Source organism: Myotis daubentonii, chromosome 8, assembly GCF_963259705.1.
Source record: "Myotis daubentonii chromosome 8, mMyoDau2.1, whole genome shotgun sequence".
NCBI lineage: Eukaryota > Metazoa > Chordata > Mammalia > Chiroptera > Vespertilionidae > Myotis > Myotis daubentonii.
In genome coordinates, this window is record NC_081847.1 from 31,657,579 (window position 1) to 31,684,971 (window position 27,393).

General features: G+C 50.8%; 1 protein-coding gene across 1 annotated transcript in view; it reads right to left on the reverse strand.

Moving 5' to 3' along the window:
• The window catches only part of EBF4 (EBF family member 4), a 56,495-nt gene extending 29,584 nt beyond the window's left edge, over positions 1 to 26,911 (reverse strand). The window contains 7 exon segments of the mRNA XM_059705731.1: positions 11,922 to 11,990; positions 13,004 to 13,077; positions 14,663 to 14,718; positions 14,890 to 14,953; positions 15,170 to 15,326; positions 25,877 to 25,998; positions 26,507 to 26,911. Coding sequence (XP_059561714.1) covers positions 11,922 to 11,990; positions 13,004 to 13,077; positions 14,663 to 14,718; positions 14,890 to 14,953; positions 15,170 to 15,326; positions 25,877 to 25,998; positions 26,507 to 26,821 — 857 coding nt within the window. The 5' untranslated portion in view covers positions 26,822 to 26,911.
• Positions 26,912 to 27,393: the final 482 nt, after the last annotated feature.

The window sequence follows — 27,393 nt, forward strand, 5'->3', positions numbered from 1 at the left end:
ATGTGCACTGACCACCAGGGGGCAGACGCTCAATGCAGGACCTGCCCCCTGGTGGTCAGTGTGCTCCCACAGGGAAGTGTGGCTCAGCTCACAGCTGGCGAGCGCAGCGGTAGTAGTGGGAGCAATGAGTCAAGCTGTAAGGAGCAGCAAGCAGGAGGACAGTAAGGAGTGAGGGGTCCCAGACCCCCCTCCCACCCCAGTGCACGAATATCGTGTACCGGACCTCTAGTAATAATAATAATGTGCAGAATTTAAAAATAATCAAAATTCATGGGGTAATCGAATGTCCTAAGATTTATGGTGTGCTGGCAAGTGTTTAACAACCATTTCTAGAGAGGAGAAAACACTGATTTATAGTGTTTGTTGATTTCCATGGTTATATGTTCCCCCATGGCTGATTTCAAGCTATCAATGGGAAGTCTCTGAATATGGAGTTGAGCAGAATTACTAATAATTAGCTCTTGTGAGTCAGTATGAGCCAGCTCCAGCACACCACTGTCAAAGACTCTAATATTAGTCAGGGAAGAAATTATGACTTTATTAAGAATATATAGTAAATTTTAAGAATAATGACTAAAAGAATAGAAATGAAATGAATAAATTTCCAAACCAGTAAAGGGGAAAATAAAATAAGAAATACAGTCCTAGCTGGTTTGGCTCAGTGGATAGAGCGTTGGACTGTGGAGTAAAGGGTCCCGGGTTCAATTCCAGTCAAGGGCACATTCCTGGGTTGCAGGCTTGACCCTCAGTAGGGCGCATGCAGGAGGCAGCTGACCAATGATTCTCTCTCATCATTGGTGTTTCTTTCTCTCTCTTCCTCTCCCTTCCTTTGTGAAATCAATAAAAACATATTTTAAAAAAAGAAATACATACAACCACATCAAACAAAGTAGTTAAACCATTTTAAATAGTAAGAAAGGAAAAAAAAATAGAAGTGGAACAAATAAAAAGTACAAAAATCATAGGGAATATTATTCAGAAAAGATAATAGAAAATAGTTGAAATAAATCATAATCTCAATAAAGTAAATGGACTAAACTTGCCAGGTGAAAAACAAACTAGATTTTTTTAAAAATTCAGCAATATGCAGTTAAGAGAGAAATATCTGAAACATAAGGACACATAGTGGTTGAAAATCGTAGGATGTAAAAAGGAATATGAAGCAAATATAACCAAAAGTAAGTTGATAGAGCCTATAAATAATATCTATAAAACAGACACTAAAGCAAAAATATTATTAGAAATAAAGGATCAATAAATGCTGATAAGCCCTGGCCAGTGTGGCTCAGTCATTAAGAGTGTCAGCCCAGCCCTAACCAGTTTGGCTCAGTGGATAGAGCGTCGGCCTGCGGACTGAAGGGTCCCAGGTTCGATTCCAGTCAAGGGCATGTACCTTGGTTGCGGGCACATCCCCAGTAGGTGGTGTGCAGGAGGCAGCTGATCAATGTTTCTCTCCCATCAATGTTTCTAATTCTCTCTCCCTCTCCCTTCCTCTCTGTAAAATATCAATAAAATATATTATAAAAAAAAAAAAAAAAGAGTGTCAGCCTGTGCACTCGAGGTAGCTGGTTTGATTCCAGGTCAAGGGCACATACCAGTGTTGCAGGTCCAATCGCCACCCCCTACGAGGGTGCCCATGGGAGATAACCAATCAAAATGTCTCGGTCACATCGGTGTTTCTCTCTCTCTCTCTATCCCCCTCTTCCCTCCCTTTCACTCTCTCTAAACTCAATGGAAAAAAATATCCTCACTCCTCAGATGATTTAAAAAATGCTGATAAAAGGATTAACTAAAAGGAAGCTACAAGATTCTGATCAAGGGCTTGTAACTCGGTTGTAGGCTCCTCCCAGGTTGGGCCCTGGTTGGCTCATGCAGGAGGCGGCCAATCAATGTGTTTCTCTCACATCGATATTTCTGTCTTTCCCTCTCTCTTCCACCCTCTCTAAAAAGAAAAATAAAATCAATGGAAAAATATCCTTAGGTGAGGAATAAAAAACAATAATCTTTCTGTATATATAAAAGCCTGATAAGCAAATTGTCCCCTTGGGAGTTTGACCAGGAGACCGGGAGTTCGATCGCTCACTATGACATGCACTGACCACCAGCTGGCAGCCAGAAGGCCCTGATTGGCCCTGATCACCTGCCAGGCCTAGGGACCCTACCCGGGCACAGATTTCATGCACCAGGCCTCTAATAATAAAATAAAATAAAAAACATATTTAAAAACACACAAAGGAAATGGTAACTACATAGGCAAATATATAATTTTTTTCATATTATTTAATTTTCTTTAAAAATACTTGGCTGTTTAAATAAAAATAATAACAATGTATTGTGGATTTTAGAACATATGTAAAAAAAAAATCCACGATACAATAGCATACTATACATGAAATGGTATAATAAAATAGATTGCAGTAACTTAAAGATGTGCACTACAAGTCCTAAAGTAATCACTAAAGGAACAAAATAACATTTTGCTAATAAGACATCAAAAAAGGCAAGATTCTAGGAGAATCGTCCAAATTTTGGAAACTAAATACACATAGGTATTTTAAAAAAAACACTCAAAAAGGAAATGAGAGAGTATTTTTAACTGGATAAAAATGAAAACATATCGTAATTTGTGTATACCCTTACAGCAGTACTTAGGGAGAAATGTATAGCACTAAAAGCCTGTTTTAGACAACAAGAGAGGCCTCAGCTTCCACTCTAAGAAACCAGGAAAAGGAGAGGAAATTAAGCCCAAAGTAAGCAGAAGATAGGAACTAATAAATATAAACAGAAAACAGAAAATCAATAGAGGAAACCAATGAAATAAAAAGCTGGTTCTTGTAGAAGGTCAATAAAATGGATAAACCTGTAGCTATATTGCTCAGGAATAAAAGAGAAGATACAATTTGCCAATATCAGAAATGAGAGTAGTGACATCGCTACAGATTCTAGATATATTAAATGGATAGGGAATATTATCAACAATTTTATGCCAGGCAACTTGTAAGAAATGGACAAATTGTTCATTCAGGAACTTGTAAGAAATGGACAAAGTCCTTGTAAGATACAAATTCACAAAGCCCATTTTAGAAGAGCTTAAGGAAGAAGTAATACCAACTCTACCCAAACTCTTTAAAAAAACTGAAGAGGAAGAAATACCTCCCAACTCATTCTATAAGGCCAGCATATCATATTTGATGCCAAAACCAGACAAAGAAATTGCAAGGAAACGAGAGACAAATATCCATTATGAACATCGATGCAAAAATTCTATGTAAAATGTTATTAAATCAAATCCAACAGTATATTAAAAGGTTAATATGCCATGACCAAGTGAAGTTTATATGGGAAATACAGGGTTGGTTTTAACATTGGAAAACCAACTGATGTAATTCATAATAAACTAAAAAAGAGGTCATCTCAAAAGATGCAGAAAAAGCACATGACAAATCTAACATGCATTCCTGATAAAAACTCTCAGTAACTAAGTCGAGTAGGGAATTTCCTCAACCTGATAAAAGGCATCTATGAAAAACACATAGCAACATACATGCAAACATACATGCATGCATGCATACGCACATACATACATAATGGTGACACACTGAGTATTTCCGCTTAAGATCAGGAACAAGACAGATGTTCGTTCTCAGTGCTATTATTCAACATTGTACTGGAAGGCCTGGCTAGTACAACCCAGCAAGGAAAATGAATAAAAAACATCGCATTCCAGTGCCAGGTTTATACCCTAAACAAACTCTTGTACCTACTCACATTAGGAGAGACAAACAAGTCTGTGCATAGCAGCTTTGCCTATCATAGCAAAAATGAAATACAATGAACTACAGCTAAATATAGTAACAGAAAAATGTAGAAATATAATGCTGAATTTAAAAACATTTTAGAAGACTACTATATATGAAATAACAATTTTTATAAAGTTAAACATAAGCACAACTAAACAACATGCTTAATGTTATATAATTTGTGATCATTTATTATTTTAAAGAGCAAGGTCATGATAAACACAAACCTCAATTTATTTATTACCTTTAGGAGGGGGCAGGCAGTGGTATGAGACGGGGAAGGAAGATGGTGGTGGCATCAATGCTATTTTTAATGTTCTAAGTTTAAGTTTGTCGGTAGGTTCACAAATGTACATTGGCTATCATGCTTCCTAATTTTTATTTTTTAAAAAATATATATTTTATTGATTTTTTACAGAGAGGAAGGGAGAGGGATAGAGAGTCAGAAACATTGATGAGAGAGAAGCATTGGTCAGCTGCCTCCTGCACACCCCCCACTGGGGATGTGCCTGCAACTAAGGTACACGCCCTTGACCGGAATCGAACCTGGGACCCTTCAGTCCCCAAGCCGACGCTCTATCCAGTGAACCAAACCGGTCAGGGCGCTAATTTTTATTTTGTTATATTTTTCTTTACTCTGTATTATCTAGGTATAACTTACAATTTTTTTCAAGTGGATCAAGTATCTAATGTAAACAATGAAACCATAAAAGTACTGAAAGAAACTACAGGATAAATTTTTAAAAATGATCTTGGCATGATAAAGAACTTTCTAAATATGATGAAGATTCAAAGTACTTAAAAGGTTGAGGGACTGGGTAAATTTCACCATAAAAAAGTTGAAGGACAACAACCAACTGGAAAAAAAATTGGTGCAACTCATGACAAAGGGCTAATTTCCTTAACATATATTCCTACAAATCAGTAACAAAAGCCAATCTGTTACAGAAAAATAAACAAAGGATATGCACTAACCGTTCACAGAAAAAGAAATACAAATAGACTTTAAGTACATGAAAGTGTGCTCAACCTCAGAGTAAGAGCAATGGAATTCATTCCGATATCACAGTTGACTTGTATGATGAAGAAAGGTGGGAAAAAATTATAGCAATCACTGCTTGTTGCAGTCATTTCTCAACACTGAGATCACCTGCCTTTATTCCTTGAAGATTTTATCCCTGGATCACTATATATGCTCTTGAACATTGGTCCTGTCATAATTCTTGGTTATTTCAATATCAATATAGATATATCATTCCTCCAACACATTCTCTTTCCACTCCTTGAGCATCTCTCCTGCAACAGCCATCCCCAGCCTCCCGAGATCACACAATACCAATAAAGGCAATCCCCCAATAATCCTACCCACAGGCAGCCCACTCTCTAACCTCCCACTAGGACCTCGACTCCAATAGTTCTCTGGCTCCATCAGAACCCATGTTCCATTTATCCTGCCTTCTCTTCACTCTCCCACAGTCCTCTCCTTAACCAGCCTAAATTTCTTGTTCCATTTTTGTAAACACCCCTTGCATATACTTTCACTCTCTTGCCTCTCATGTTTCATTGCGCCTGCATTTGTGCCGCTCTGCATGGCTGGAGAAAGGTCTCACTTTAGATTTATGACCACAAACCTTAGGTGGGTCCTTAGTGCTTTTTGGCAATCACACAACATTTCCATGGCCCATTCACTCCCCTGGACATAACTATTTTATGCCTTAATGTCTCCCTTTCCATCCTCATCCTCAACTGTTGACCTTGCTTCTTATTTTTCTGAGAAAACATAGCAATCAGAAGAGAATGCCTGCAAGCTCCCGCATTGTATATACCCGTTTACCCACTTCTGACCCTCGGTTTTCCATCTTCACTGCTGTTTCCATGGATAACTCTGTGCTTTCAGCTAAAACCAGTCCTGTGCACAGGGCCCCATGCCCTTTGCCAACTAAAGGGCATAGCTTTAGCAATTCTCTCTTCTGTCTCTTGCATCATCATTTCCCCCTTTCCTACTGAGTTTTTCTCATCAGCATATGAACAAGCCATATATTTCTTCTTGGCCTTACATTGTGCTCCAGCCAGCACCACGTTTCTTTGATCCCTTTACAGCAAAACTCAAAAGAATTCCTCTAGTCATTGTCTCTAATCTCTCTTCTCTCATTCATTTTTTTAAAAAAGTGATTCTTTTATTTTTTATTTTTATTGCTTTCAGAGAGGAAGAAAGAGCGAGAGAGAGATAGAAACATCAATGATGAGATAGAACCATTGATCGGCTGCCTCCTGTATGCCTCCTACTGGGGATAAAGCCCACAACCTGGGCACGTGCTCTTGACCGGAATTGAACCTGGGACCCTTCAGACTGCAGGCCAATGCTCTATCCACTGAGCCAAACTGGCTAGGGCCTCCCATTCTTTCTTAAACCCACTCTGTCAGACTTCTGCTTCTCCACTCCACGGAAATCGCTGTTATTGATGTCACCAAAGTTCCCCACGTTGCTAAGTCCAGTGGTGAATCCTTAGTCTTTTTATCTTATCCACAGCAGCGTGTGATAAGTTGACCACTGTGTCCTTTCTGGAATATTTCCTTATCTAGGGTTCTGCACTCCCCTGACTTCCCTCTGACTACACTGGCTGCTCCTTCTCATTCTTCTTTGCTACTTCCACATCTCTATGACCTACAAACACTGTACCCAGGATTAAGTTCTGGAACCTGTTGTATTTTCTGTTAACACTCATTCCCTTGAATGATTTCATTCATTCAAGTTTCTATCTCAAGGGATCTTTCCCTTAAGAGGTATACTCAGGTGTTGTTGTTATTTTGTTTTAATATATTTTCATTGATTTCAGAGAGGAAAACAGATTAAAAAACAAAACAAAACATCAATGATGAGAGAGACTCACTGATCGGCTGCCTCCTGCATGCCCCACACTGGGGATTGAGCCCGAAACCTGGTCATGTGCCCTGACTAGGAACTGAACGTTACCTCCTGGTTCATAGGTCGACGCTCAACCAGTGAGCCAAGCTGGGCCGGGCCATACTCATGTTTTTAGCTGCTTTTCAACATTCCCATCTTAAACAGAACACATTTAAAGCCAAACTCCCGATTTTCCTCCTCCCAAACCTGCTCCCCCTGAAATCTCCTCCTTCTTGGTAAACAAAAGTTCTTTCTAAGGTGTACACATCAGAAACCTTGGCGACATCACTGACTTCTCTCTGTAACTTTGTCGCTCCTTCCATAACACACCTTGTCAGTTCTGCCTGTGAAATACATCCCGGATCTAACCACTTCTTACAACCTCTTCTAATAACATCCTTGGTCTTACCAGCCTCCATCATCTCTATCGGGAAAACTGAAATGGCTTCCTAAAGCATCCCCCTGCTTCCTCCCTCGCCTCCTACAGGTCATCTTCAACACAGGAGCCAGAGCGGCCTTGCTGAAATATAAACCAGGTCATATCACTCTTCTCAAAATCCCCCAATGGCTTCCACATCATTCAGAATAAAAGCCAAAGTCCTTACAAGGGCCTATACACATGGCCCACATGCAACCTACAAGGCCTTGCATGGTTTTGCCTTCCTCCTGCCCCACCATTAACTCTCTGACATCACCTCCTCCAGTCACCTGGGCCATCTTGCTGCTCCTTAAACACACCAGGTACACTCCTGCCAGGAACATTCTCCGCCCCACCCCCAAGATTCATACATGGCTCATTCCCTTACTTTCTTTAGATCTTGGCTCAAATGTCATCTTTTCAGGGAAGCCTTCCTTCCATAATCTAAAACTTCAACACTCCCTTCCTGGGCACTCCCTGACCTCTCCTGGTGGCTCTTTTTCTCCTCAGCTGTTATCGCCACTTCACATGCTGTATGTTTTATCCACTCAGCTCATGTCTATCTCACCTATTAGGTCGTAAACCCATGAACACAAAGCTTTTTGTCTATTTTCATCACTGCTTAATCCACAGCTTATAGAAGGCACTCTGGCACAGAGTAGATGTTAAAAAATTATTTGTTGCCCAGCTGGTGTGGCTCAGTGGTTGAGCATCAACCTATGAACCAGGAAGTCAGGGTTCGATTCCCAGTCAGGGCACATGCCTGGGTTGCAGGTTTGATCCCCAGTAGGGGGCGTGCAGGAGGCAGCTGATCAATGATTCTCTCTCATCATTGATGTAGCTATCTCTCTCTCCCTCTCCCTTCCTCTCTGAAATCAATAAACATATATTTAAAAAATTATTTGTTGAATGAATAAACAACATACATAATTGGCAAGAGTGTGGAGATCAGGCATTCTCAAAATTGTTGGTATGAATGCCAATCGGTATAATCTCTACAGAGGGTAAACAGGCAACAACTATCAAAATTACAAAGGCACCTATCTTTTGACCCAGCAATTCTACTTCTTGTAATTTACACTAATAAAAGACAAACATGCAAATTGACTGTATCTCCGCTATGCCTCAAGCCACGCCTGCCAGCAAATCAGAGTGACTATATGCAAATTAACCTAACCAAGATGGCGGCCGGCAGTCACGGAGCTGGAGCAAGCAGGAGGCTTGGTTGCCCCAATGATGGAGGAAGCCAAGCTTCCCACTTGCCGTGGCCTGGCTCTGAGCTCCACTTAAAGCAACAAAGTTTCAATTATAGAAGATAAATAAACCCCAGATACCTGCTTTCAGCTGGCTGTGGCCATGGAGCTGGAGCGAGCAGGAGGCTTCCCTCCCGCCTGCCCTGGCCGGCTCTGAGCTCCTCTCAAGGCTACGAAGTTTCAATAATAGAAGGTAAATAAATCCCAGAATTAAAAAAAAAAGGAGAGGCTGGGAGCTTCCCTCATCAGGGGGCTTGGCCAGCCTGAAAACGGCCCTCAGCCCCTCACCCAGACTGGCCAGGAACCCCAGTGGACCCCCCACCCTAAAGGGGGTGTGGCCAGCCTGAAAACAGCCATCAGCCCCTCACCCAGGCTGGCCAGGCACCCCAGTGGGGACCCCCACCCTGAAGGGGGTGTGACCAGCCTGCAAACACCCATCAGCCCCTCACCCAGGCTGGTCAGGCACCCCAGCGGGACCCCCACCCTGATCCGGGACACCCTTCAGGGCAAACCAGCTGGCCCCCACCCGTGCACCAGGTTTCTATCCTATATAATAAAAGGATAATATGCAAACTGACCCTAACAGCAGAACGACTGGGAATGACTGGTCACTATGACACACACTGACCACCAGGGGGCAGATGCTCAATGCAGGACTGCCCCCTGGTGTTCAGTGCGCTCCCACAGGGGGAGCTCTGCTCAGCCACTAGCCAGGCTGATGGCTGCCAGTACAGTGGTGGTGGTGGGAGCCTCTCCCACCTCCTCAGCAGCACTAAGGATGTCCGACTGCAGCTTAGGCCTGCTCCCCGCTGGCAAGTGGACATCCCCCAAGGGCTGCCGGGCTGCCAGAGGGATGTCTGACTGCCATCTTGAGCCCGATCCCCCAGGGAGCGGGCCTAAGCCAGCAGGTGGGCATCCTCTGAGGGGTCCCAGGCTGCAAGAGGGCATAGGCCAGGCTGAGGGACCCCCCCCTCGAGTCCACAAATTTTTGTGCACCAGGCCTCTAGTCTTACCTAATAATAGACAAACATGTAAATTGACCGTATCTTCGCTATGCTAACCAGCCAATCAGGAGAGTATGCAAATTAACCTAACAAAGATGGCAGTTAATTTGCATACATAGGTTCCAAGTGGTGGAGCAAAGCCTGACAGCCCGGGGGCCGGAGCAGTGCCGCCGGCCCCAGGGCCGTGAGGCTTCACTGTGCCGCCGGCTGGAGCCCGGCCAGAGTGAAGGCCTGGGTGCCGGGTGCCAGAGGAAAACTGGTGCCAACAGCCAGGGGAAAGGAAGGCCTATTGCACGAATCTCTTCGTGCAACAGGCCTCTAGTATCTTTCATAAAATTCATACATGTGCAAAATGACACATAGTAATTCACTGCAGCATATTTTATCCCTGAAAAAGAAAGAAAACAGCCAAAATAGAGACCATTTAAAGAAATTTCAACTGTGGTACATCTACACGATGGAATACTATGCTGCTGTAAAAAGGAAGGAACTCTTACCATTTGCAATGGCATGGATGGAACTGGAGAGCATTATGCTAAGTGAAATAAGCCAGTCAATGAAGGAAAAATACCACATGATCTCACTCATTCATGGATAATAGAGACCATTATAAACTTTTGAACAATAATAGATACAGAGGCAGAGCAGCCTCAAACAGATTGTCAAACTGCAGTGGGAAGGCCGGGGAGGGTTGGGGGGCAGGAGGGAGGGGGGTAAGAGATCAACCGAAGGACTTGTATGCATGCATATAAGCATAACCAATGGACATAAGACACTGGGGGGTGGGGGAGGCCAGGGGACTGTCAAGGGCGGGGGGGAAAAAGGGACACATATGTAATACCCTTTGTAATGCTGTAAGCAATAAAAAAAAATTAAAAAAATAAAAAAGAAATTTCAGTTTATCCATACAATAGACTATTTTACAGTAGCACAAAAAGAATGAAGAAACTTCTCGTGTGCTGATATAAGCTTCCAGGTAGATACACTGCCATGTGCCCACTTTTTAGGAAGGTGCTGAAAGTACATTTAATTTGCCACCTTTTTATAAAAATAAAGGGAAAGGTGCAAAATAACATATATCTGTATTTTCTTGTGCATGCACAGACTATTTCGGGAAGGATGCACAAGAAACTGCTAACAGTGATTGCTTATTTGGAGGGCGATGGATGGATCAGAGGCAGAGGTAGGAGACTTTGCTGTAAATCCTTTTCAATTTGAAAATCTGTACCTTGTGAATGTTTTATTTATTAAAAGGACAAGGCAGGGTTTATGTTCCAATATGGAATAACTTTTTTTAAAAAAAAAACACAAACATTTTTATTGAGTTCAGACAGGAATGGAGAGGGAGAGAAAGATAGAAACATCAATGATGAGAGAATCATTGATCGGCTGTCTCCTGCACGCCCCCTACTGGGGATCAAGCCTTCAACCCAGGCATGTGCCCTGACTGGGAATCGAACCCAGGACCCTTCAGTCCCCAGGTTAGGGCTGGAATGACTTTTAAGATATAAAAGGTGAGGCAAAAGTAGCTTCATATGGAAAATAATATAATAATTAATAAATAACGCAAGAATAAACTCTGTATCTCACGTACTCTAAAACTAATTTTGCCCCACCCTGTATATATGTTATAGTTCTTTTTAAAAAGGTAAAATACAAAAGCGTCTGTGCAGCATGGTATTCATAGCAGTGGGGGCAGACTTACTTTTCATTATTTACTCTTTTGTAATACCTTTTGAATTTTTTACCTTATATATTATTTCCTATTCAAAAATAATAATTTTTAAAAATCATGGTTGGAGAATAAATTAAAAAAATTTTTTAAATATATTTTTATTGATTTCAGAGAAGAAGGAAAAGGGAGAAAGAGATAGAAACATCCATGATGAGAGAGAATCATGGATCGGCTGCCTCCTGCACGTCCCTCACTGGAAATTGAGCAGACAACCTGGGCATGTGCCCTTGACCGGAATCGAACTTGGGACCGTTCAGTTCGCAGACCAACGCTCTATCCACTAAGCCAAACCGGCTAGGGCAAGAATAAATGTTTATATGCATCACCTTGGCAATCCTTGAAACCTGTCAAGTATTTCTCCAGTTTTCAAACGAAGGAAAGGGATATTCAGAGGAGTCAAGTCAAACAGTGCAGAGGTGGCACCTGGACTGGAACCCAACTTTCCCTGCTCTGCCCACTCCAGTCCCTTCATTCTCTCAGCCTCTCTCTGCTGCAAGTTCACATCCTACTCCACTCTCTGCACACCCCTCCCCCCCACCTCTCCGGCCCTCCCTTCCCCTTCCCAGGCTCCCTCAGGGAACACAGCTCCTAAGCCCAGCCCCAGAAAGTTTGCCACCAAGGTTTTCTTCAGGGGCCATGGCTGGCGGCTCCCTGGTGTCTGACAGGTTTTTTTTTTCTGCTGAGAGCCACCAACATGGGCGTGGAAGAGGGGTTGGCAGCTCCATCCCTCCCTGGAGCCACCACCACTCTGTGACTGAGCCCAGGCTGCCCAGGCCTTGCAGCTCCCAGGCCTCCCCGAGCTGTACCTGTCAATAATGACGGGGTCTGAGGGTGTCTCATTCCGGTTGCCACAGCTCTTCCGGTCACAGCACCGGCTGATGGAAAGATGGAGAAGGAAGGAAGGAGAAAGGGAGTGAAGGAGAGGGAGATTACTGTGTGTGTGTGTGTGTGTGTGTGTGTGTGTGTCTGGAATCCTAGGGCCAGAGGGGCTCACTCCCAGGGACCTGGGGGAGAAAGGCAGTGAGGGTCCTGCCACAGGGACCTGGAGAGCCCAGCCCAGGGGATAAGGTTGGCAGGGAAACCTTGTCCCTAAGGTATGCTGCTGCTTAGGACGCATACAGACAGCTCAGCTGGTAAGCAAGCAGCTCAGGAATCGTCACATGGTGAACCTGCCGGTGCAACCAGCCCCTGACAAGAAACACCACGTAGAGCTCAGTGCCCCAGAAGCCGCTGGAGCCCCCTCCTTGTCACGTCACTACTCTTCCCAGGGGCAGCCATCATCCCAAGCACATTTTTTTAAAACCTTTTTTTTTTTCTAATTTAAGTTTTTTATCCAACCCGATTTTTGAACATTGTATTCTCTTTTCCGTGTATGAGGAACTGACGTTGTCCGAATGGCATCTCCTGGGGAGACCTTGCCTGGAAATGCCACGCCTTGTGGTGATGGGGAAGGGGAGCCAACCGCTGTGTGCCCCCCATCCCCCCTGCCCCACCCAGGAAGTGCCCCGGGTCAAGTAGGAGGCAGCAAAGTTTCCTCTCTCCTGCCCTGGAGGGAATCCAGGAGGCCCAGGCCCTGCCCCCACACCCCCAGAGAGCCCTCCCCAGAGCTTTGTTAGTTAAGCTTCCCAGCAGCGGCTGGAGGCTTCTCTTACAAAAACACTTGGAGAAGCCACATAAACAGGCCAGGTTAATGGGGCCTCAAGGACCCTCTCCTCAGCCAGCACTGTGCCCAGGGGCCTCCCTCTTCCCTCGTCGCCCCCGCCCCCCAAGCTTTCCCAGGGAGCAGCAAGGAGGGCGGTGGTGGCAGTGGCAGTGGGCAGGGCCTGGTGGGGGTCCTTGACACAATCTGGGCCAAGGGTCAAGGTGCAAGTGAGCCCGCCCTTCTCACCTGCACATGATCTCGTGGGTGAGCAGCACGCGGCACATCTCCGGGTTTTTGTCCTGCCCCTCATAGATGATGGCCTGGGGGAGGGAGGGAGGGCACAGGCTCAAGTGGCTGTAGGCTCCTCTTATGTCCCCGTGCAGGGGAGGGATGCGCCCTGACCCCCGGGAACACCATACCCTCCAAGCCACTCTGCAGGGGGCCTAGGGGTGAGAGCAGGAACTGGGAGCCTGGCTCCCCAAACCAGGATTACCACCGGGACAGGCAACAGTGTGGCACGAACTCTGTAGATCCTGTTTGTCCACAGGCACCTCTTTCCAGGTCCAGCCCTGCTTGGGCCCAAGGACCAAGGCCAGGCTGGGATGGGGGAAGACACGCTTATCCCCACGCTTCCCATGGCCCTAGTGGACCTCTGCTTCTGCTCACATTGTCCTCTAGGCTTTCCTAGCTGGTTAATCAGACCCCCCCTCGCCCATCCCCCATCCTTACCACCTCCCCAGCCCAGGCCAGGTCTCCCCCTTGGACTATTGGGTCAGTTTCCTCACTGTCCCCCCCGCCCCCCCCCCCCAGCCACTTCCACCCTCTGCTCTGAAGCAAGGAGTAAGCTTCCTAAACTGCAAATCGAGTTTCCCACTTTATAACCCCTGAGCCTGCCAGCCATCTCCCACTTGTGGGGTCCTTCTTTCTCTCGACTCCCCCACAACCGCTTCCACACTTATCCCCCACACAATCCCTCTTTGTCACTACCTGCCTGGTCTGCCTCCCCCATGACGGCAACCACAGAGTTTCTAGAAAGAAACCATCTCTCCCTCTGTCCTGGGATTGGATAGGCGCTGCTGGAAAGCCCAAGTGTCCACTGGCACTCAGGGCCACTGACGGGCCCATGTGAGCTCAGCTCCCTGTTGACACTTCTCTGCAAGAGACTTGCAGCTCTGCCTCAGCAAGAGCCCATCAGGGCTCCCTCAGGGATCAGTCTTCCTGAGCCCCTGAGGACCTTGGCCCCTGAGCCTTCTTCCTGTGACCTTCCACATCAGCAGGTGCTGAGGGTCTGCAGTAGAAGCTCTGGGCCCCACCTCATCCTCTTTCCTGGCCCAGGGCACCCACCCCCCAGTTGCAGTTAGTGTTGGCTGCTATGTATTTTCTCTGGAGACTGGCTCTCACACATAGGCGCTGCCTTGCCTGAAAATGTCTGGAAGGTTACAGGCTCCCCTTGGGAGTGTTCCCCAGCCAATTACTGACTCATACAGGGTACAGAATCCTGGCTTCCTTGCCTCAGGGGGGGCGACTCTGTTGTCATTCCTTCTCCAGGGCTCCCTGGGGATCAGGGTGAGGTTGGACTGCAGCTGAGACCCCATCCATGCTGAGCATCCCCTGCCCTGTTCTGCTTCCCTCCCTCTCTTCTCCTGAGAGCCCCTGGCTGCCTCCCCAATAAACCTTGTACAGCTGAACCCCTCTGTCTAGGCTGGGCTTCCAGGGAACATGACCTAGGATGAGGTCTTTGTACAAATATTGCCTTTTTCTAGAGTAGAGGGCAAGGACCACACAGACTGGGGTAAGCACTGAGGGAGCCAGACCATTGGGGAGGTGGGGCCAGGGATGCGGATGCTCACTCACACCCCAGAGATGGGGGTCCGAGAAGGCCAGAGCATCCCTGGGCTGGCTCACCTGCTTGGACATGGAGTCAATGAGACGCACATAGAGGTCCTGCTCTGTCCGAAGTCCTGAGGGTGGAAAGGTGGAGAGGGCTTGCTGTATGGGGAGCACCGTGGCCTCTGATGACTGGAGCACACTCCACACTCTCCCCACCTGGAGGCAGGGGCCCCCTCAGCCCTGCCACGGGGTATCTTGTGTCGTGGGGCGTTGGCACCCAGTGTGCAGTGGGCTTGACTCACCATTGTTATACACCAGCCGGAGGCGGTAATGGATCCCGTTGTTCGTCTTTTCAGCCCCAGGTTCCTACAGGGCCGAGATGGGGAGGATGCTCCCAGGGATTCCCCACCCAGCCCCCCTCTCTCCGCCCACCTTCTTCCCCTCCCTTCCATCCATTCACACCGCCTCCCTTCTCTACTTCTCCACTCTGTCCATTCATCTGCCCCGGTGGGAGGGGATCCCTGAAGCCCTCCTGCCCCTCCCCCACCGTGCTCCGTCCCGCGGAGCCCACGAGCCTCTCACTCGGTCCTTTTCCACGAAGTCAATGAAGGCCGTGCGCTCCACCTCCACGGGCTGCCCCTGCCGGTCATACATGGCCAGCACGAAGTGGAAGAAGTTGGATTTCCTGAGGTTGGAGGGGGGCTGCTTCTCAAAATGTGCTCGTGCCAGGCCCACGCCGCTGTGGGAAGAGAGGAGCAGGAAGCCACCGGAAGTGCTCTCAGAGGGGACCCCATCGCCTCTGGCCAGGTAGTGGGGCTGGCCAGGATTTGGTTCTGACTTGTCAAGACTCTGGGCAAGGAATAAATTGGATGGGCCCGTTCTGCGCTTGTCAGGATCATTGCAGTTCCAGGCAGGAGCCTCTTAGCCCCGACGTCACTCAGCCTGCTCTCTTGGGAACAGGCAGTGGCAGCAAAGGTGTCCCAGCCAGGCTCCCTCCCAGGCTTTTCCTTGGGCCCCACATTTAAAAATAATACATATGTATTTATTGAGTTTTTACAGAGAGGAGGAGGGACAGAGAGTTAGAAACACCGATGAGAGAGAAACATCGATCAGCTGCCTCCTGCACACTCCCCACTGGGGGTGTGCCCGCAACCAAGGTACATGCCCTTGACCGGAATCGAACCTGGGACCCTTCAGTCCGTAGGCCGACGCTCTATCCGCTGAGCCAAACCGGTTAGGGCAGGGCCCCACATTTTGAAAGGCTGATCTCCAAAACCAAATGCATGAACAACCCATGTTACTGACCAGAGGCTCCTGAGATTGCCCTTGAGGGCTTCAAGGGGCAGTTGGGAGGTTCTGGAACAAATATCCCACTGTAACCCAGTCCATGGCTGTGCACACGAGCTTGCGGCATTGCCTGGGAGATGATATCGGACCCTCAGAGACGTCAAACTGGCTCAGGGCCATTAGTCTGCCCAGCCTGGATCTGGGCTTTGGCTGAAGGCAGGGGGTGCCTCTCCAGGTGTGGAGGGACCTGCCTCCCTGCTTTGGGAAAGACAGCCCCTGGCTGCCTGGGCAGGAGGATCTTTTGGTCTGGCCTTGCCAAGGGCTTTCTCCTGGGTCGCCAGAAACTATTTTCAGAAGCAAGGCCAGGTGAGAGCAAGAGGAGGACCCCTTTCACCAGGTACTTCCCGAACTCCAACGATGTACCAAGCACTGAACACATGGCACTGAGTGGGGCCGGAGTTAAATGCCTGGAAGAGGAGGGAAGACAGAGAGCTGTAACCCAAGACAAAGTGGTAGGTGCCTTGCAAAAGATGTTACTATATTAAAAACTACAGAAGCAAAGGAAGAAGAAAATGAATTCTTTCTGTGAGAGATGAAAGATTTATGGAGATGGTGGCCTTTATCCGGTCCTTGAGGGATGAATAAGAGCTCAACAGGTCTTCTCCTCGCGGACCCTTGGGTCTTCTCCACAAAAGAGCAGACCAGACAGCATAAGAAATGGCAGTAGGTGTGAGTGTTAGTGTCACTGGGCTACAGATTTCAAAGTGAAGGGAGGAGACAAAAGGCTATATTGAAAGGGCTAGACTAGGCAGCGACACAAAAAACAGAGTTTAGACTTCCTTTTCTGCGTCAAGGTCTTCCAAAGTATATTCCTTAGATCTCTTGTAGCTCCAGATCCTTCCTTTACAAAGGGCACTATGGCCACAGTTGCTGGGAAATGGGACTCCATAGCATATGGAGTGTATGGGGAGCCTGGGACACCCTCCAGGAAGGGACCCCACTTGGCCTGGCTCAAGCTGGTGCTCCTGGTGTGTGGTGGCCAGCCTCAAAGATGGTTTCCCAGGATCCTCACCTCCTGGTATTCATGCCCTGGGTAGTCCCCTCACATACTGTGTCAGGATTTATCTGTGTGGCTGATACATTAGAGCACTAGTGGTAGCATATGAGTTCCAATGTTGGGTCATAAGGGACACTGTGGCTTCTGTCTTGTTCTAGCTGGCTGGCATGTGGGGAGGACATTCAAGCAGCCCTATGGAGGGTCCACGTGGAGAAGACCCGAGGCCTCCTGTCGACAGCCAGCACTCACTTGAGTGACACCTTGGAAGGAGATCCACCAGCCCCAGTCAAGCCTTCAGATGATGGCAGCCCAGGCTGTCACCTTGACTGCAGCCTCATAAGAGACCCTGAGCCATGGCTTATCTATAATAATAAAAACGTAATATGTTAATTAGATTGGATGATCTTCCAGAGGAAGCTGGGGCTGTGAGGGAAACCCGAGTCCCGGGTGCCAGAGGGAAGCGGTGCTGGCAGCCGGGGGAAGGAAGGCCTACTCTTGCACGAATTTCGTGCATTGGGCCTCTAGTAGTTAATAATACTGTGTGGTAATAGATGTTAACTAGACTTACTGTGGTGATCATTTTGAAATAAATAAATACAAAGATTGAATCATTATGTTGTACACCTGAAACTAATATAATTTTATGTGTCAATTATATCTCAACTTAAAAAGTAATTTACTTGCTTATACAAAAAAGAAAGAAAGCCTGAGCCAGAGCCACCCACCTATGCTGTTCCCTGATGCCTGACTCTCAGAAGCTGTGTGAGATAATATATTTGTTGTCTTATGTTGCTGAGTTTTGGAGCATTTCTTTTTTTTATGTGGCAGTAGATAACTAAGACACCATGCTTACTCGGCTATGGAGCACTTTTGTTGAGCAATGTGGTTTGGGAAACATGACTAAAGGCCACCAGAAGAGTTTGAAGCCAGGCAGGGCTTAGAACAGCGGTTCTCAACCTGTGGGTCGCGACCCCTTTGGCGGTCGAACGACCCTTTCACAGGGGTCGCCCAAGACTATCCTGCATATCAGATATTTACATGATGATTCATAACAGTAGCAACATTACAGTTATGAAGTAGCAACGAAAATAATTTTATGGCTGGGTCACAACATGAGGAACTGTATTTAAAGGGCCAGAAGGTTGAGAACCACTGGCTTAGAAGATGCTGTAGGCAGGTGGACAGGGTGGTGGGAAAGTGAGAGGCTGCAGCAGGGATAGAGGGGGATGGGGTGGTGGGACTGCCTTGAGAGCCGTTTAGACCAGAGTCCCACCACGGACATGCCAACGCCTGCCATATTCATCACTACTTAAGATTTTTCTTCACATAATTTAAGGGGACTCTTTCCCCCTCCCCACATGGGAGTCTGTGCTATGAGATTCCTTCTTCTTCCCCACGTGGGAGTCTGTACTTGTTCTTCAATAAATTTCCACCTTTGCTCTAAAAAAATAAAATAAAATAAATGTATTCAGCTTCCTGTGAAGCCATAAGATCTGAGCTGTCATGGGCTTGAGAGTTGAGAGGCTTGTCGTGTGTTTACTCCTAGAGTACACCCCATAAACAATAAAATGAAAATTGTTCCTCCTCTTGAAAGCCTGCCTGGGAGCCCCAGTGGTCCATGTGACATGTTGGTTCCAGAGGCAGAAGTGATGGGTCTTGTTTGTCCAGATCAGGAGGAGGAGGAGGAAGAGGAGGAGGGGGACTACCAACAGCTTTTCCACACCAAAGGTTTTTCTACACAAATTCCTTTCTCTAAGGACATCCTTCTCCCTTAATCCCTCATCCTTCCTCCTCCCTCTCCCTTCTCCCCCCTCAGACTACAGTCCTTTGAAGTCCTGGCCCTGACCCTCCAAATTCCCTCCAGAGGGCTTTGATCACAGCAGGTCCCTGATTACTGTTGATGAATATGTTAATGAGGCAGCAACCCTGACTCCTCCCTCCAGTCCCCAGGACCACTTTGGGGGGAGAAAAGCTCCCAGGGACAGGTTCCAGGACCACCTGGGATGAGAGAAGGCCAGAAGGGGGTGGGCTCATGGAACCATCCCAGATCACTCGGCCCTTTATTCTGTCACCTTGCCCAGGAAAGACACTGGAAAGCTTTCAGATAGCAGGGAGTGAAGATACAGAGGAAAGCAAAAAAGGTCTTAAGAGAGGAAGGGTGGATGCCGGGCAATAATACGATCCCCTAGACCACTCAACACACCCTTTCTACACAGACACCCTTGTACTTCCCAGGCCAAGAGTAAACCAATGGTGCTGGTCTCTCCCATCCATCCCTCTTGGCAGATATCAGGCAGTCCTGAGTCCTGCCTACCTGCTGGCTCCTGCAGCCTCCTCAGAACCAGACCTGGGAAGTCTGGCCTAAGCCCCAAGCCAAGCTCCCTTCACAGGATCCACCCTCCCCACAGGAAGGGATTCTTGGAGAAAGAGGTCAGGTACCCTTGCCTGGGGTCTGTGACACTGGGGCTGCCAGCTGGGGAGTACGGAGGGGCTGCCCTGTCTCATAGGGCTGTGCCACCACCCCACAGGAGTCGGGCTCAGTCCCACTTCCCCTGAGACAGCCCAGCATTATCCTCTCTCCCCCACCTTGTTTAGTGGGTCTGAGGCACAATCCTCCCCCTGGCCTCACCCACCCATGCAAAACAATGGGGCCGAGGTGGCTAGTGCAGAGCTGAGACAGGAGCACTATCCTGCACAGAACAATGTGACAGCCGCAGCCCCTGCAGGCCAGGAGACTGCAGATTGGGCAAGCCCCCTGCTGGGCACACCCAGGCCTGCTCCTGGCCTGTGACTGTCTCCAGTTTACCCCGTTCAAACCCAGCCTGGTATGTGAGAAGATCAAGGTGAGGTAGAAAAGGTTTTGCTTTAAAGACATTCTAGTATTCCTATGAACTGAGAGACAGAAGGACAAAGGATCAGCACATCAGCGAGAGCCCCAGAGGCTGGTCTGGAGTAGGCCTTTCTTCTCCTGGTCCCCCAGGCACCTCCACCCCCACCCCCAGCGTGCCGTGGGTGACCAACCAACATCCCTGAATGGAACTGTAAGCCCCAAAGGAGAGGGTTATGAGAGAGGGAGGAGAGAATTTTGCTTTTCTCCCATTGGGAATAGCTGAAGCTCTTGTAGTGAGAAAACAAACCACAATTAAAGAACAGAAAGAAACTCAAAGAGAGCCAGGGGATGCGGAGAGGTCTGCGAGCCCTGCTGCGCGTGGCCTGGGCGTAGATGTGTGGGATACAGGTGGGAGGTGGGCCCACTCACTGCTCTCACTAGCTGAGAAGCAGACAGATGTGGGTGAAGGCCAACATCTCTGCTTCTGTGGTCCCCACAGTGGGGTTGCCCAAGTTCAGAGCGTGGGGGGGAAACTGCGAGAGTGTTTATGGAGATGACTCCTTCATCTCCAAGAAGGGAGACTGGAGGAGAGCCTCTGGAGTCTGGAGAGGCAAGTGTTTCATGTGGGTTTGCCCAGAAGCAGAACCCTCAGACGCAAAGCTTAGGTGGGAGAGGCGTCGGGAAACACTGATGGAGGTGGGCGTGAGAGAGGAGAGGAAGGGCGGTTTATAAAGGGCGCATGATTGAAAAGTTGCTACTGTGGGCAACCGCACCGGGGGCTCTGCAAACAGCCAGCGAGAGCACGTGCTTTGGAGTTCTTGCGCCAGAAGGCTGGAAGGAACGGGGGTATTTACCCTCCGACTCCAGCCAGCCAGTGGTTGAGGGCTTCTGGAATACTTCGCAGGTACTTCTGGCCTGATGTGCAAGTGGGCAGAGCAGGCCCTGGGAGCCTAAATAAGCGTTAGGAATCAGATACTGGCAGGGGAAGCAGACCCTTTACAAGGCTCCGAGAGGACATGGGGGGGTGCCAACTGCCAGGGTGTAACGGAAGTCATGAGGCCGATAGGCACAAGAACTGCCTCACCTGGCACCTTTGTGGTTGGGGCCTATAATTCAGAAACAGCTCATTCACTTAGCATCATCAGTGCACAAAGCCTGCCACACAAGTGGCCTTTTCAGACACCGTAAATGTAGCTGAGCGATGACAACAGCCACATTGACTACTTTTTGTAAGACTCCAAAAACGAATTATACATCTCACTTTCTTAAAAATACTCGTATTGTTTTCAACAAAATGTTCAAAACGCTTTCCTACCAGCTCCGGAGGGTGCTGAGGTGGTGGGCCATTTGCCCCTGTACCAAAGAACCAGGATATGGGAGGAGAAAGTAGTCACTTTCATATTTCCACCAGAGCCTACTCACCCCTTCCCATCTTCTGTTCTGAAACAGCCCCAAAGTTAAAGGCAACTGTGACAAAAAAAAAAAAAAAGCTTTGGTTTGCACAGCTAGTTTTTGGTGGGAGGACACCTGCCTTGTAGCAAACATGGTGTGTGCATGGGCTTCCTGAGTACTGTGCTGGGAGTCCAAGTTCAAGGACAACCTGACCTTCACAGTCTGGGCCATTCAGGTGGCCTGTGCTCCAGAGTACAGAGGGGTGATATGGGGACATACTAGGGGCTGCCAAGTTGTCTGGCTGTTATTGCTAGGGCCACCCAGTGGTCCCAGGGCCACCCAGCGGTGCCTGGAGGTGCTCCTTTGTGAGGCTGAGCAGGATGCCCCAGAGTCCTTCTCACAGAAGCTGCTGGACTTTGCCATGACTGGGTCGTACAGACAACACCTCCCTCACCTTCTCTGCTGTTCTCAGGCCACTAGTGGTTCCTCACATCCTTGACTACATGGTTATGACAAACACTAGCAATTTAAAACAAGCATCTCAAACCACAGAGGACAAGTGGCTGGCACTGGAGCTTTGGCTTCCCTCCAGAGGCACCCTCAGGCGTCTTCCTGCTCCTGCCCAGACCAAATCCTCCCTCTCCCCCTCCTCGACAGCCCCAGGCTCTGACAGTGCCTTGGCTATGGGTTTGATCCCTCTTGGAGTCTGGGATGCTGGGGAAGTGGGGACAAGCCCTGAGGTCATCAGAAATGAGGGAAGGCTGTTTTATGACCACCCTCCCGCCGAAGGTGGAAGGAGCAAAAAATGTATGTCTACTACATCTGAACCCTTGTTTCAGATTCCCCTGAAGTCTCTGCTAAATCCTGCTCGTCCTTTCCCTACCCTGGCATGGTTCCCTAAGTGCCTTTCCTCAGCATCCTCACTTCCTCCAAGCGTCCCATTGGCCCCCATTCTCCCTGCAGCCATCCCCAGGGCCCCTGGGACTGCTGGTAACCATTAAGCTAAGCCTGGCATTCCTGGCCCTAACCAAGATCTACTGGCCTAGTCCTGCCCAACCCGACATGCCCAGAGCCTGGCTGTGCCGCAGACCAGGGAAGATAAAAGCAGAAGCTCGCTGGTGTGCACCCACCTCGGCCACGTGGGCAGAGGAAGACCTAGTGGCTAGAGGCAGCTGGTCAGAAGCCATGTCCACAGCTGCCTGCCGGAAGGAGAGGAGGTTTTGGGGGCTGCTTCATATCCCCTGCCCCCACTGCCCCAGCAGCGGCTCTGATCACCTGCCCCAGGAAATTGTCTCAGCCACCGAGGTCCCTAAACAAGAAGGAAAAAGACTGGCCACCCTGCTTCTCTCTGCCCACTCCCTCACCACCCACCCACAGGCCTGTCTGCCAGGTCCCAGGCTGAGGAGCGGCTATTAATTATTAAAGCAAACAAAAGCATTTCCTAGCAGGGAGGCTAGCCTGCAGCTGCTTACAGGAAAGGCAGCCCCAGCTGGCTTGCCTCTCAGGGCCCTGCAAGTGCGATGGAACCAGCTCGAGGGGAGGCTGGCCGGGTCCTCCACGGGTCCCAGGCTGGGCATCACATCGGAAAGACAGGACAGCTGCTTCTGTGCCGAGCACTCTAACAAGAGGATGTGGGTCTGAAGGGGAGTCGGGGAAGCTGGGATATGCGTCTCAGAGCTAAAGTCCTATTGGCCCAGAGAGGGGACAGTCATGGCAGTGGCCAGGGTCCTGTGCAAAGCTCTCCACTTGGAAGACCCTGCCAGTCTCTGCACCAGGCTTCCCTGCCCTTCACTGTTGCCTCCAGTGTGAGGGTAAGCAGCCCCTCTTTCTCCCCACCCCTCTTTTGCTGAGAACTTCCTTCCTGTTGGCAGATCCTCCCTACTGTCCTTAGGGTCTGGGGCTTCTCCTTCTCTAGCTTCTGTGAACCTTGGTTTTGCAGAGCTGGAGAGCGGCTGCTGCCCCAGTACCTGGTTCCTGGGGTCAGGTAGATCCTGGAGACCACCAGACTGGAGAGGGTAGCCCAACAGAAAGGAGTCTGGGAACCTTCCAACATGCACTCCTGTCTCCTTCAGCAGATGCTCTCTGCCCCCCTACTGACTGCTCGAGCCTGTCCTCATGCTGTGGACACAAGACGAACAAGCCACCCTGCTTGCTCTGAAGGAACAGGCTAGCAGGCAAGGAAGCTCGGGAGTCAGGGCACAGCTGACTCTGGCCTTAGGCAGCACTGACAAACATTCCCTTGGGTTGGCTGGGTGGGCACAGAGAGAGAGAAGGTACTGGGTAAGACTATTCGGTGGGCATGTGGGTGCTAGGAACAGGGGAACTGTTTCAAGAGCCATTGCTCAGTGACAAGTATCATATAAAGGCTGCAAGGAAACTTGGGATCAGACTGTGATGGGCCTTGAATGCTGAATCTCTGGGAGGAAGGGGGTGTCACTGAAGTTTTTAACTGAAGAGGGACATGAGCAGAGAAGAGTTCTTTGGAAATATCGCTTTGGTCCCCAGTGCATGGCAGATGGTTTGGGGCAGTGGTGAGAGGCCGAGGTTGGACAGTAGGAAACCAGGGTAGGTTAACCATCAGCCAGAGAGGAAAGTGGTGGAGGGCATGTCATCATTACAAGTTGTCCATAGGCACTGAGATTAGGAGTAGGACACAGAGGGAACTTCCAGAAGCCCTGACAACCAGGTGACTGTGGGGCAAAGGAGAGCATCAAAGACAGCTAAGCAGCCTTGGGGTGGGGGTGGGGGATGCTCCTGGGCAAGTTTCTCAGAGATGAGAGGGAGAGGAACCAGGCAGAGGTTGAAGAGGGAGGTGGGGACAGGAAAAGAAGTTTTGTTGTTGCTGTTTTAGGATGGGAAGAGCTGAGCACAAGACCAGCTGAGGATTGAGATACAAACAGGAGAGAAGCTGGGCTACTTCTGGGAAGAATGAGGAGAAAGGATTAGCCTGTTCTCTGGAAGGAGGTGACCCAGAGTCACTCAAATGTGGAGGGTGGGGGGAGCCCTCTCAGGCTGTGTCCCAAGACAAGTCTCTGGAATTGGAGACATGCAGCCCAGGCCTGAAGAAATGCCCCCTTTCAAATTGGGGAAGCCTTCTGAGTCCAGCAATGTGGCCCTGGGGACTCAAATCTGACCCCCAAGCACCAGTCAAGGCCCCCATGTGAAGACAACACTGCTGGTGGCCTAATCCGCTGGCAGAGCCTCACCCCACACTTCCTGCACCCACAGAAGCTATAGGGGCACTTGCCTCCTTCACATCTGCTTCCCCCTCATCCAACCTGCTGCCTGAGGCTGGGACACAGGAGAGGGTCAGAGAGAAAGAGGGACCTTAAACCCCGGAGGCCCATTGGAGCTCCCTATCCACGGTTATAAGGAGCTTTCACCACACAGCCAGAGGTGGAGAGAAACATGGGGCGATGTTAAGAGATTGATTATGTCACGTTAAATAAAAAAGCCAGAACCAACAGAAAAACAACGGGATACAAAATTGTACGCATAGCACAGGGGAAAAAACATGGTAATGAGAAAAAAGATGGGAAGAAAGTGTTGACAGTAGTTGTATTAGAGAGGTGGGGTTTTGTGTCCTATTTTCCAATTTTCTGGAATATAATCATATCATGAGTGAATTAATGCAGAGGCAAGACCTTTCTCTTCTTGAAGAGATGAACTCCAGAGAGAATCCTCCCAGTGCTCCCTCCTGACAGTCATAAAAGGACGTGCAGAATCGCCGGTTCAGTCTGAGCATGAAACAAGGTGTGCTAAGGGGTAAGGCTGGGGTTGGACTCTGAGTGGTGTCCCCTGGACAGGGCAGGGGATGTGGCCTGGGTGCCAGGCAATCCCCTATGAGAATCCCTTCAGGCTGCTGTACAAGCAGCTGCTCAGGACTCTGGGAAGCCCAGCTTTCACATGCCCCAGCTGTCTGCAGAGGCAGCACCTCTCCATGCTACCCCCTCCCCCCAGCCCCCATGCTCACAACTAGAGATAGAAAAAGCTGGGGGTCCTAGTGTTGTGGGGGCAGGTCAACACATCTTTAAAAACTTCCTTTCCAAATCCAGGAGTCCATCCCCTGCCCAGACTCCTGCAAAGGAGTCAGAGAAGGAGATAGGTGTGGGTGCGGGCTTCCCAGGGACACCCAGCCTCCCGCAGAACCCACCAGAAAAACACCTTGAGAAGAGGCGGGACCTGAGCGGCCCTGCCCCATTCCCAGCCCCAGTCACTCTAGCTAGCAAAGCGGGCTGCCCGCCTCATCTTTCCCATTCTTCAGCCCCCTGCCGCTTCTCCAGCACAGCACACCCATCCTCCCACTGAGTGGCGTGGGAAAGCAGAAAGGGGGCTGGGTTTGAGCCCCGGAATTGGACCTGCAGAGGCACTGGGACTGTCCAGGGAGCCGGGGTTGGCCGTTCCTACAAGGCTGGTGGCTGTGGGGCTAGGCTCAGGACGGCAGGCAGGCTGGGTACCTTTTCCTTAGAGCCACGGGTGGCCGGGCCCACCTGCAATAGTCAGAAGTCAGAGCCGGGACAGCCTGGAGTGGAGGCAGAAGCCCCGCCCCGGCCTGCCCGCCCCACATCCTCAGGAGAGAGCACTGACGCTCGGGGCAGGGTGGGCGGGAGACTGTCCAGAGTTAGGGCTCCCTCCAGCCCGCGCCCTAGCAGCTCTGCAAGCTGCGCGAAGGCGGCGCGGAGCCGTCCAACCCCAGAGCGCTGGGTCGCTTCCGAGCGCTTACCTCTGTGCCGCGGTGCTGGCGTCCAGGATGCCTGCGCCCTGCATCCAGGAGCGCACCGAACCCAGGCCTGCGGGCAGGAGCGGCTCTTCCTTCAGGTTCAGCCCGCCGCGGGGCAGAGCGTCCTGCGCAGGGAACATCAGGGCGCGCGGTGGGTGGGCGCCCCCGGCACGGGGGATCCGCGCCCCCTGAGGCTGCGGGCGTCTCAGCTCCCAGGGACCCGACGGCACCGACGCCTCTAAGAGGGCAGCGCAGCGCGCAGTCCCGGCGGCTCCGTGCGCACTAGCCTCTGGGGCGCTCCCTCGGAGAAAGCGGGTCCGCGAGCGCCAGCGCTGTCCCCACCCCTCCCGGGGCGCGGGGCGGGGAGATGGAGGGATTCCCCCGCGGCCTGAGCGCCGGCGGGCGGACTGTGAGCGAGGTGGGGAGGGCGGGAGCGCAGCCGGCACCCGGTCCGCACGGAGGCGCCCCAGAGGCGCGCTCTGGCGGCTGCCCAGGGCCGCGGTCGTCGGAGGGGGGGCCCGAGCGCCCTAGGAGCTGCCTCCGGCGAGGAGGGGGCGCGGGGCTGCCCGCCCTTTTCCCCTCGCCGCCCCCACCTCCCGCCCGCCCGTGGCGCCGGCGCGGGGTGCTGATTACCATCCGGGAGGCGGAGGCTGCGGGCGCGGAGCTCGGCGGCGGCGGTGGAGGCGACAGCGGCGGCAGGGGAGGCAGGAGCAGCAGCAACCGCGCGTCCCGGGGAAAGGCAGGGGCAGCGCCGGGCCAGCAGACGCCGCCGCCGCCCGCGCCCCGCTTGCCCCGGCGCCCCGGCCCTGCCGCAGCCCCGGGCGGCAGCACCTGGAGCAGCAGCAGCAGCAGCCCGGCCGACTCCCCCCGGGGCCCGGTTCCCGCGCCGCCCCGCCGCGGCCGCCGCCGCCCGCCGCTCCCCAGGGCCTGGCCGCGGGCCCGGGCCATCCCGCCGCCGCCGCCGCTCCCGGGGGAGCGGGAGCCGAAGGGAGGGAGCGCGCGCGGGAGGAGGGATGGCGGGAGCAGGCGGGCCCAGGGGACGAGGGGCCGGGGGAGGCGGGGGCGGGGCGGCGCGGCTGGCCGAGGGGCGGCCGGGGACGTGACATCATCGGGGGAGGAGCGGCCGGGCCCGGGCCGCCGCGGCGGGGCGGACCCTGGCGAGTCAGTCTCCGGGGCTGGGGGCTGCGGCCTGCCGAGGCAGCGGGAAGGACCGGAGGGACCTGCGGGGCCAGGGAGGCCCCGGCCGTGAGCAGACGGGGCTGTGCGGCGGGGGAGCCTGCCACGCTGCGCTCGGAAGCCGCCGCCACCTCCGGGTCGCCCCAGGACGGTCCTCGGGCTCCGCAGCCTCATCTGCCTCCCCAAGTACCCGTCGCTCTTCACGCCGTCGCCCTGGTCCTGTACTTGCTGCTCATGTTGACGCCTTCAAGCTTTTACTCTTGACGGTCTTTGCTCCAGGCGGTCCCCCGGGCATTTCTCGGATGAACCTGACCCCGGCTTAACCTCAGCCCAGGGCTCAAACC